At 37.8% G+C, this 12364-nt stretch overlaps 1 protein-coding gene across 1 annotated transcript in view; it reads right to left on the bottom strand.

Annotated features, from left to right (window-relative positions):
* The window catches only part of CLHC1 (clathrin heavy chain linker domain containing 1), a 33167-nt gene extending 20911 nt beyond the window's left edge, over window positions 1-12256 (bottom strand). Inside the window, exons 1-4 of the mRNA XM_010989742.3 lie at window positions 12061-12256; window positions 6786-7045; window positions 3335-3522; window positions 802-935 (exon numbers count right to left, since the gene is read on the bottom strand). Of these exons, the coding sequence (XP_010988044.1) occupies window positions 802-935; window positions 3335-3522; window positions 6786-6962 (499 nt within the window). The 5' untranslated portion in view covers window positions 6963-7045; window positions 12061-12256. The remainder of the gene's footprint in view (window positions 1-801; window positions 936-3334; window positions 3523-6785; window positions 7046-12060) is intronic.
* Between the last annotated feature and the right edge of the window lie 108 nt (window positions 12257-12364).

Here is a 12364-nt window from a genome sequence, read left to right as displayed (position 1 = left end):
AGGAGTAGCTTATTATCTCAAGACATAGTTTCTTCCATTGAAATCAAATCTGACTTCCTAAAATTTCCACCTATTGATTCTGCATTTGGATAAATACTAGTTGGAATCCTTAAAAGTTCTAAGTGCAGTTATCTATTGTCAAAATCTTTCTTTTCTTCAGGATGCATATATGAAATTCCTCCATCCGTTCATCATACAAATTATGCAATATCCTGGATGAATTCCAGGACATATCCCAATTTCTTAACATATGGCTTAGCTGAAGTTGAGGAACCAGTGAACGCTGACATCAATGTGAACCAACAATATTCACTAGAACTTAATATACCACAATTTTTTCACATATAATGCTATGGGTTCTCAAACTTTAAAGTACATCAGAATAACCTGGAGAACCTGTTAAAACACTGACTGTTGGGCTCCACACCACCCAACCCCAACTCCCATCCGTGGAGTTTCTGACATTGTAAATCTGCAGTGGGACCAAAAAATTTGCATTTTTAACAGGTTCTCAGGTAATGCTGAGGTTGATGTAGGAACCATATACTTTAAAAGCTATGTATTATACTTTATAGAATCCAGCCAGAGTAAAACTCTTTTAATCTTTTAGGGATGTTTAAGTTTTCTCATTCCCTTGTATGTATCTAAGAGGCCGTGCTAATGTTGTTTGTAAAGTCTGGCTAAAGTCCTGGTACATTTGTAAGATATAAACATGGTAGCATGTATATATTAATTTGTGTAATAGGTAGTAACTGGAAGCAGTTGGAATTTCTCTCAAATACTTTAAACAAAATACTGTACCTGGAATAGGTTGTGAAGGATTTTTTGAGAAAGTACAATATTGTACTTCTTTCATGTCATACTCCACCCTATGTTGTTTCATTTTGTCTATTTGCAATTGAATCTTTGAGGAATTATTTTCAATAAGCTTCAGCCTGAAAAACAGAAAGGCTTTTTAATGTTTCTTTCAACTAATTTGATTACTTAATCAAATGATTTAACATAAAATAGGTTAAATTATCTCTTTATTTTGGCTAATTATCATTTGTACGATTATGGACTTAGGTGGAAATTTACAAAACAATGCCCAGAAAAAGTTAACAAACTTCACAAGTGAGGAACAATTTTCTTTCAAAGCATCAAAAAAAAACTTATGCTATGATTTGTAACCTTATTAGAAACTTATAAGTGCTAAACATAATAATCTGGCCATAAAGTACAATGTCTATTCCCTTTAGTTGAAAATCACCTTTGCAATTTAAAAATTATTTCATAAGTAATTGTATTAGTTTTCTGCGGCTGCAATAACAAATTACCACAAACTTGGTGGCTTAAAAAATTTTATTTTTGAAGAAATTTGTTCTTTCACAGTTCTGGAGGGCAGAAGCCCAAAATTAGTATCCTGGGTCAAAATTTGTATTTTCAGGGCCATGCTTCCTCTAGAAGCTCTAGGGGAGAATCTGTTCCTTGCCTCTTTCAGCTTCTGGGGGCTGCTGGTCTTCTGTGGCTGCATCACTTCAATTTCTGCCTCCGAGGTCACAATGCCTTCATCCTTTTTGCCTGCATCAGTGCCCCCTCTACCTTGTGATGGTATTTAGGGCCCACATGGATAGTCTAGGATAACCTCCCTAACTCAAGATTCTTAATAAAATCACATCTGCAAAGATTTTTTTCCACATAAAGTAACATTTCTAGGTTTCCAGGATTAAAACTTGGTATCTTTGGTGGCCTACTATAGTATTCAGCCTACTATAGTAATTTTGATCCTAGAGCTAGAGGAATGGTAGTAGTTCTTTGAGATAAAACTGAGTTCATCCAGAAATGGGGATCTTAAAGGTCAAGAAGTTAGATATAAACTTCTTTTAAGTATTATTTGAAATTTGCTTCCTAGTTTATCACCAATATGTTGGCTCAGGGAGGGTTAGATACATTAATATTATAGGGCTTTTGGCATATTAATGGACTATTATTCAGCCATAAAAAGGAATTAAGCTCTAATACATGTTGCAACACAAATGAGAAGGTATCTAATTGTTCCTCTTCTCTATAACTACCTTTATGATCTTTTATCTTTGAAATTTCAATGCAATAAATCTAGTTGAGTATGTCTTATTATTTACAATGGGAGTCTTGGTCTTCTCGAATCTGTGAATTGATAACATTCACCAGTTCTAGAAAATTCTCAGCCATTTTCTCTTCAAATATTGTCTTTGTCCCATATTCTCTTCTCTTTGAATTGTGACTGGACATAACATAACCTTCTCACTCTATCCTCTGTCTTTTTTTATGCCTTAAAATTCACTCTTGTAAAGTATGTAATTCAGTGAATTTTAGTGCATTCGAAGAGTTGTGCCACCACTATCATTTCTAGTTTCAAAACATTTCATCACCCCCAAAGTAAGCCCCATACCAGTTAGCAGTCTGCTGAGCAGACGGCAATATTCTATGCAGTTCCCACGGGTGGAGCAGTTTACCACTGGTTCACTCTTCAAGGATGTAGCCCTTTATCATCCCAGCTTTATATGGGAAGGATTTCCCAGTAGACTGTACCGCTTGGGCAGACAGGCCCTGGGCTCTGTCTTTTGTTCCCCTGTGCCACAGTAAAAACTAAAGCTTGTGGTCATCATTATTAATAAATGCTCTCAGGGCCTAAGAAGCCTTAGTGCTCCTCTTACCTTTTGTCTTCTGTTATGATTTTGCCCTGATAATCTCTTACTATCTTGACAGCTTCCTGTTGCTTTTGAAAAAAATGTTTAAAAATACTTTACGCAGCATTTTGCCCAATAGGAAGATCTATCCCAATATCTAGCCAGCCATATTACCAGAAATGAAGGACAAACTTCATGTAATTTTCCAAGTTGACTTGAAATTATCTATAAGAATAAGCTACCCATCATTGCCCAAATGGAACACTGAAAATCTGAGACTACTTGACAAAAATGAAGATTTTATCCTCTCCCAGTAGGTTACTTACCTTTGTGCATCACAGGGTTAAGTGCTCTAATTCAGGTAGTAATCATGAAATTGTACTATTAAAGCTTCCATACAAGAAATTACCTGGACCAATTATCTGCACCCCTCATTTTATGATACCACAATGTGCCTCTAATTATCCTGAGAGATTATAAAATTCTCAAACAGAATTAATATTTTTTACTTTTAATAAGTAAAAAATATAGTAATTTCAAGTTGGTAGGAAGGGTAACATAAAAACATGGCTTTAAAAGAAAATTGAAATTCAGAAAGACTGAGAACGACTGGTTATAGTTATAATGGCTAGTTAATATAGCCAAATAACAACATCGTCTTTGGCACTACTTACTAATATACTTACTTTGCTTGAAGTTGGATTATTCTTTTCCTGTAGTATACCAGTGTTGTGGGCTCTCCTGCCAAAGCTTTAAGTTTTCCATGAAGATGAAATGCAGCTCTTTGGCCTTTCTTTATTGTCTCAATAAAGGTATCGTATTCTTTTTTGATTGAAGTAAGAATGGATTTGTATGCAGTAACATACTCTATTACCTGAAATATGATTTATCTGCCTTTGGTACTGAATTTTTTTCTAGAAGACTATGGATCAAAAGCATTATAGATTATTTTTAAATGAAACATGATAGGCAATTAGAAATCAAAAATTTTACAAATTCGATCTTGCACTTACATGCAAAATGACTGCATGTTAAAGACAATCATTACTGAAAAAGTGCTCTTTGTGAATCATAATTCTGTGAGCTTAAATATGAGACAGAAAAAAACATATCTTTGCTCTACTTAGTATGAACACATATATGATGTCAGTTAAAACCAATACCAGGTCTAACTATCTGATTCTTGGTCTCTTAAATATAATTACATATCAAACATAATTACTAGTCTCTGACTTCACTCAGACCTTAAAATCCTAGACTCTCTTCACCTCCTCCCTGTTTTTCTAATCTATCTGCTCCTACTGGCTGATCAATACTCTCAAACACCAAACTGCATCTCCATTCCCAAGACATCAAGTACAATTGTTGAAAACCTCTCACACTAAACATGCATGGTTTACAATGGTAATTAAGTACATAATAACTCTGGAAGGATAATGGGAGAAAACAGAAACCTGCAGAGAAGGAAAGGTTAAGTAGGGTCCAAAATGAGAAAGATTTAACTTTCCACTATAAACTCTTCTTTATTGTTTTTTTTTCCTTTTTTTCTTTCGTTTCTTTCTTTTTTGTTGTTGTTGTTAATCTTGTATATGCATTACCCATAGAAAAAATAATTAAGAAATATTTTAAAGAAGTTAAAAAACAAAAAAGTCATAAATAATTTATAGTTTCCAAATTCTGCTCATGAGAATTTCAGAAGGGACTGATGCTTATAGGGAATAGATATGATCAATCCTCAATTTTCTCTGAAAGATACAGTTATGCTCTCTACCCCTGCCACACATCCAGTCTCTGGTATCCCCCACTGGTTTTGTGTTAGCTAAACAATACCTAGAAAAAAGTTATCCAAGAGGACATCTGGTGTATCAAGAAATGGTATGAGATAACTGATCAATAGCAAGTACCAGGAGAGGATACTTGAGTGGGAGATAGTGGTTGTCTTGTTGAACATACTACCTATCTACCCAAATCAGGACTGCTATCCAAGAACTTTCAATAAAATAGAGACTATTAATCTGTGGTCTTCCAAATTAAACACCTCACTGCTCCCAACCATCCTCCATTCCACAAGCCTCTATGAAATGCTGCAACAATCCAAGACAACTCCCAGATATGTTAACAGACAGAAAATAGACTTTTAGTGACACCATGATCAGCTCCCATAGGGGTTTGCTAGAAGAAATAGATTTCAGAAGAACACCCATGGGAACTTTAAAAAATGCATAGAAAATGCATTAAAGTAAAGGAGGCAAACTGGTATGCCAGAGGTAGAATAGTTTTGCTTGACCCACAAGTTATTTTAAAACAGGAAATTTTACCCCAAACCCCATTTTCAGCTTTTCTTGAAGACTGTGAAAAATCTACCAACGTGAAACCCCTATTCCTTAATGACAATAATCAGCTGGAGGTTTAGACTGGATTGGTTCTTCATTTTACCACAGTCTCCATGATTCCTTATTCCTTAAGCCAGTCCACTTAACTCTTTTCTGTGACCTTCCTGGCTTCTGCCAGCATTCAAATTTCAGAATCTTGTATTAAGGCTTCCATTAAATACCCCCATTCCTATATATGGATCTACACTATTTGTACAACACACTGCCAGGAACACAAAAGGCCAGCCACATTCCAGAGCCCAGCTGCCTCCATAATTCACATAATTCATTTCTATAGAAGCTCATTTTTCCTAGCTTTGGTCTTCTGTGCTTACTAAGTCCTCGGCTTTCTCTGCAACCCTCAACTCTCGTTATATGAGTCTCAGGTCTCCTTACTCTGATTCAGGCATTATTCTCCAGGTCAAATCCTCTGTCTTTGATTTTAAACAAAATTTGGTATTTGTTCTCTGGTTCTAAGTACTCAGAGATACAAGTTAATACTTTCATCTTCTGCCCAACTAGATCCTTCCAAGGGGGAAGGAAGATTAGAGAAGGCAGTCTTTAATAGTGTGCTAACAATCAAATGTATTGGAATAACATGAAAACGGAAAGGCAGATTATCTTCTGAGAAGCTAGAAGAAAAGTTTCTCTAAGCACTAAATGATTTCTATTTCAGATCCCCTCTCAGTCCTGAAGAACAGAACTCTTTGCAATGTACAAATGTACAATTTATAACTGTACAATGTACAAATAGTCCAAATAGAAATTTCGCAGGGTAGAGAGAAAAGGATTATGGATATAGATATTACCTTGTATTTAATCCCATGTCTTTTCTCTAAGAATTAAATTTACCAATACCTCCTCCAAAATTACTTCATTATAACTATGTTAATTTATTTCTTTAAATAAATAATGTGTGGGAGGAGGTAAGTAGGTTTATTTATTTATTCTTAGAGGAGGTACCGGGGACTGAACCCAGGACCTCACACATACTAAACTTGCGCTCTACCACTGGAGCTATATACCCTCTTCCACTAACTATACTGACTTAAAGCAGATAGTTCTTCATGTAAGAAAACTTTTGACAGGTGTCAGCATTTGGGCGTGCAAAGATAAACATGTTAACAGTGATAATACTTTCCTTTGCTGATTTCACACAAGTAGAGTCTCAGCATGATTCTTGATACTTATAAAACCCACTACAAACAATGCCTTTAAACCTTCATCTAATACATTCCTTAATAACTAAAAGGCCAAAGCCATATCATAACTCATAACAACTTATAAAATGAATCTAACCTGCCAACATATCAGTTTGAAAAGATAGATTTTCTAGATTACTTAAAAGATTCTGTTTCTCAATTTAATATACTAGATCAAATCTAAACCAAGACATTAATGATACCACAAACAACTCCAAAATAACTAGGAGCTACCAGGTTCCTGCTCACAGTCCCATTCCTGACAAACCAGACAATATTTTGAGATGGAATGTCAAAATGATGTTAGAGGTTGTTGCTCAAAAACTGATAGCCTGCACTTAAGCTAAAAAACAACTGAAACACTTATTAACTGTCTAGTAATAGAAATCCAGCATTGCATTCCCCCCGTTTATCGCTGTCTAACAAATTGGATGAACTTCTCAAAATTAACAAATGGAATGTAGTCAAACAAGCTGTGGTGTTACTCAAGCAGGAATCACAGTTATCAAGACAGACCACTTCTACAATATGAAAACTCCATTGTCTTAGGAGTATTATGATACCTTATCAAAAACGTTTCGGTATATGATGTAATATTCATCAGCAGGTCCTTCCTCATTACAGCCCACTCTTTCGGTTTCGGTAATTATGTATTTTTGCATCCTTTCCAAAAAATCCTTGTCACTTCTTCTCATGATAGGCGGAAGAACTGCATGTCTATTTATTTCTTGGACCGACATATGTCACAATCTGCACAGTTGTTCACCAGAGAAAAGTTAGGTCTTGACTTGCTTCTGCAACAATGCCTAAGATTTTGATAAGCCTAAAAGAAAAAAAGGCCACAATTAATCTGAAGCTTAAAATAAATTGAGTCAAATATTGATATAAAAATGTGTATTTGTTTCAGGAAAACAAAAGTGTCTCATGGATCTCTGAGATAAATATTTCAGCCTGCGAAATATAAGGTCTGATCTCTTCTACTGCCATGTGCTACACCTCTGGGAGAGAAATACCAAATACGAGTCCATAAAGAGTTCTTTTCTTGCTAAACAAGCAGATGTATCACATGATCTAATGGTTTCTTATACTTTTCAACGCTTTCTAACAGAAGTTTATTACCATTTTGTATATTTCATGTGGGAAAACTAGTTTGGAAGCCTCCTGATGTCATAAACAAGGTCAAATATTTCTCCATCCATGTACCTCCTGGTCCAGTCACAGTTATCTAACACACAATAGTTATAAATAATTCATTGTTTTTATGATAAACTTCATTATAATTCTTACCTTTAATAAGAATGTACTAAAAAAAAAAGTAAGAAGTCAGGATTTCTGTTAAAATCTATCCATCGATGATGTCAAAGATAACAAGCAGTACCTTCTGAGTGTGGTTTTCAAACAGCTACCTTTCACTGCTCTTTTAGTAAAGAATCACAGTCCAATTAGAGTTGGATACAGAAGTCGGATCCTGAGATCTATTCACATTAGCATCAAACAGAACCCATGATTTGCTTAAAAATGCCTGGTAAGGCAAGACGGTTTAACTCTCCCCACTCTCCTCACATGGTATAAAATTTAGAAAATATAAACCAAAGAAAATCAATGAAAGATAATCTAGAATCCTACCACCCAAAGACAATGACTTTAATATTTTGGTGTATTTCCTTCCAATTTTTATAATTATAAAAATTAGCATCACACTCTATACTCAGTTTTGCATCTTAATTTTTCCCACTTACTATTAAAAGCACTTTTCCATGTTGTTAAATAGTTTTCAAAAACATGACTTCTAATGATTGCACAGTATTTCATAGTATAATAGACCATAATTTAACCATTCACCAAAGTTGGACATTTTCACTATTAAAAGTAACACTGTGATGAATAAAGGTCTAAATCAATTTTACCATGTTTTGGCAATATGATTGATATCTGGTTATCTGAAATTACATATATGACCTATAAATATTACCCATAGGCTATATATAGGAGGAGGGAGACATCAAAATAATTTCAAAGTTTAAAAGACCTTATTTATCTTTATGTTGATGAACTGGGTAATGAAAGATCAGTTTATGAATAAACATAAAGTAGTTCTAACCAGGTAATAATCCGTAGATGGATCAACAGCTTTCCCAAATAAGAAATCAGTTCCTTTATTCATTCATTCAACCAATATTTAATGAGTGTCCACTAAGTGCCAGGCATTGTTTTATAGTTAGAGATTCAGCAATAAATAAGATAAAGTCCTGGGTCCTTGGAGCTTACAGTCTAGTAGGGGAGACAGACTATAAATAAACACTGTAATATCAGATAGTAAAAGATAAAAATCAAAGGAGGAAGGAATGGATGTGATCACTGGGGAGTGAGTGGTCACATATGAACACCAGTGTCTTCCTCCTACCCTTAGGATAAAATCCAAGTTCCTTTACTTACTCTATGGTTGCCCTATAGGAACCAGGGATTCTTATTCTCTCTGACCAAATCTAGTCTTTTCATGACCCTGTCCTCCTCCTAACCCCCATCCACTCCCATGAACTTGCTCTTTTGCCTGAGGGTCTTGCATAATTCTCTCCACATCCCAGCATTTCCTTCCTGCAACTTCACCACTCTCCTCCACCACAAGATACACATGGTGCTACCACTTTCATTCACTTGGCTTTTACTCATTTTTCATATCTCGGCCTATCAGCTCCAGGAAAAGCTGCCCTGGATTCCCTTAAACTTGATCAAGTACCACTGCCATGTTCTCCCATGCACTGTGCACCTTCTCTATCACGGTACTATCACTCAAAATTCTATTTATATACTTTGTCTCTCCCAGACGGTGGTAAGTTTGAGAAGATCAGAACCAAATTGTTCTCATTCCCCGTTATCCTTCCCCACCCATATGCATTCCAGTGCATAATACAGTATCTAGCAGACTACATACTCGGGAAAAAAAAAAAAGCTTAATAATCAATAGTCTCTGAGCAATAACTTGGCCTGCTCAAAGACATGACTTGTGTCCTCAAACCAGAACATAGCTAAAGTGATTGTTCTTCAGCATCTATAGAATGCCACTGAGTTACAAAACCAACTCATATGACCTTTCACTTACTCATTCATATCAGACACTGAGGGACACAGAGAAAACACGTCAAAAGGGTTCCCAGTCAAGTACTGGGTCTAGCTGAATGAACCACTGCTACAAAGCAGAGAAAGCAGTGTGACAGGTGGGCACAATGGGCTACAAAAGCCCAGCGGAGACTCCAGTCTGTAGGAGAGGGCAGGGGAACATCAAGGAAAATACCTAATGGAATAACATCCAGGATAATGCTTAAGTTGTGCTGCATTTGTTTATTCAATAAATGTTTGGGGGGAGGAAGGTGGAGAACTACTGTGTGTTTGCCACTACTCCAGGCACTAGAGATATAGCACTGAACAAAACAAAGTCCCTAACCTCCCAGAGGTTACATTCAAGTAATGAGACAGAAGACACACAAATAAAAATATAGTATAACAGATGGGGGTAAGTTGTACACAGAAAAATAAAACAAGGAAAGGGGGATAGAGAGTAAGGAAGGTGGGAGGGTGCCATTTTATATAATGCATTAAGTCAGAAAAGAGGAAAGCCCTCACTGATAAGGTGACATTTCAGAAATCTGAAAAACGCAGGTAATGTAGATCCCTGGGAGAAGAGCGGCTGAGGTAGGCAGAGCTGCAAGTCCAAAGGCCTCAAGGCAGGAAGGCACATCTGGAGAACAGCAAGAAGGTTACTAGAACAGAATGAGAAAAGGAGAGAAGAAAGATGAGGTCAGAGAAGTAGCCGCCAGGTCATGTAGAATATAGTGCCTTGAAGGCAGGACCATTACCAGCCCATGGGACACCTTTGTGCCGTTTAGAAAAGGGTGCCTCTTTCTCTGGGCAGACTGAGCAAGACCTCCTTCTCTAGGCAGACTGAGCAAGAGAAGCGAGGAGCTGGATTGGGGCTTCCAGTCATTCCAGTGTGGGACTGACAGGCCTTGCTTATAGGAACTTGGGCTTGACTCTTGAGTGAGATGAGAAGCCATTGGAGGGCGGTGGGCAGAAGAATGACAACTGACTTACATTTTCAAAGAATTGCTCTTGCTGTTCTGTGCAGACAAGGGTCAAAGTTGAAAGAACTATCACAATAGTCCAGGCAAAAGATAATGGTGGCTTGAATCAGACAGGTAACAGCAGAGATGGTGGGAAGTGTTCTACATATATGCCGAAAATAAAACCAAGAAGATTTGCTGAGGAATTAGATGTGGGTATAAGAGAACAGTCAAGGATGACCATGAAGTTTTTAGCCTCAGCGAGTGAAAAGATGAGAATTGCCATTTATGAGGTGGGAAGAGCAATTTCATAAGATAAGGAGTTTGGGGCTGCCTACTAGAGATGCTGTGTAGATAGCCAGATATGTGAAGCTGGAGTTCAGGTGAGTAGTCTCAGTGAGGGGTAAGTCTCAGTGAGGGGTAAGCATATAAATGATATTTAAAAGTTACGACACAGAATGGAAAACGACCTGGGAAATGTAAATAAAGCAGAGGTCCAAGGACTCGGCCTTGGGGGCATTCCAAAGTTTAGGGGTCTGGTAGATAAGGAGAAAGCAACAACAGAGCCTGGAAAAGAATGTCCAGGGAGACAGAAGAAGGGAAATGGAACTTAGGTGAAGAAAGTTTCAAAGAAGGAAGGCAAGATCACCTGTGTCAAAAACTGCTAACAGATCAAATAAGATTAAATGACCACTGAACTCAGCTACATGGAGGTGATTAGTAACTGCAAGAGCTGTTCCACTGTGATGATGAGGGCAAAAGCTTGATGTGAGTGGGTTAAGTCAATGGAAGGATAACAAATGGAGACAACGAGAAAAGACAACTCTTTCAAGGAGTTTCGTTGTAAAGGTGGAGAGTAGTTAGCAGACTATGGGACAAAGAGTGTTCCAGGGAGAAGAAATGCCAAAGCATGAAAGGAACTTCAATTAGCTCAACGTTATCAAAGTGTAAAGATAGTAACGGATTTAGCAGATTAGGCTGTTAAGAGAGGCAGAGGCTGAATACCATACCAAAGAATTTGGATGTTATTTGAAAGGTGAAGTAGAATAATGACATAATAGTTTTTATTTTCTACAATATTTTGGAGGTGGGTTAGGAAAGACAACTGGGGACAGAGAAATTTAAGGGGGGCCTGAATTTGGGAATGGGGATGCCTAGGGGAGGGCACAGAGAGATAGAAAATATATTAGGAAGGCACACATAAGGATTTGAGCAGTGGAGAAAGGCCAGAGGAAGGGTGCAACTCGCTGACTGGCCCGCCTTCTGGGAGAGCGCCCTACACAGACTCCTAAAACTTCCCTCAAGACCTTCACCCCCACTCCAACGTCCAAACTTGGAAATTCTACACTAAATAACCATTCTGCGGGTTTCTTTCCCATACGGCTTCATTTGACAATTTGAAAACTACTGAGACTTTCAGCACATTAAACCGTTCCACACCACGTAGTGACACACCAGACAGAACTCTCCTTAGACTAGGAGAGCCCTGGGGGTTGAAGGCGGGGAGGAGCCACAGTGCGAGAAAAGGATGGACGTAAGGTTTTGAAGACCTACTTCTCAGCTGACCTGGAGCTGGCCACAGGAAAGCCCTTCTTTTGAAGGCCCACGGAGCGTGTGGTGGTAGATGGTTGACCCTCCTTCCCTCAACGCCTCTACGTGGGTGAAAGACACTTTCGTTCCCCAGCCTTCTCCAGCTTCTTAACTTTCCTTCCTACTCATTTGCCACCCAATTCCGTCTTCCCGAAACCATCACGGCGCTTCACCCTTGCTCACTCCTCACCTTTAATCTTCCTCCAAACCCCGACTCCAGAGCTAGGCGACGGTAACTAGGGAGCCCGGGGGTGTGGAACTGCATCTTGGGACAAGTAGTCCGAGCGAGAAGAAAGCAGCGGAAAACTACAGTTCCCAGAAGACACTTCTGTTTCCTCCCGGTTCCTCAATGAGGCCCCTTCAACCCCACCCCCTCTGAAAGACCCTCTTAGCCACGTCAACTGCATGGGAAAAGCCTTTTAAAGACATTTTTAAGTTGTTTAAATCTATTATTTCGAGAGCGTTCTGAAGGTTAAAATGAGAACTAAGACCAG

Source organism: Camelus dromedarius, chromosome 15 (assembly GCF_036321535.1).
Source record: "Camelus dromedarius isolate mCamDro1 chromosome 15, mCamDro1.pat, whole genome shotgun sequence".
Classification (NCBI taxonomy): Eukaryota; Metazoa; Chordata; class Mammalia; order Artiodactyla; family Camelidae; genus Camelus; species Camelus dromedarius.
This window is presented reverse-complemented; position numbering and strand designations above follow the sequence as displayed.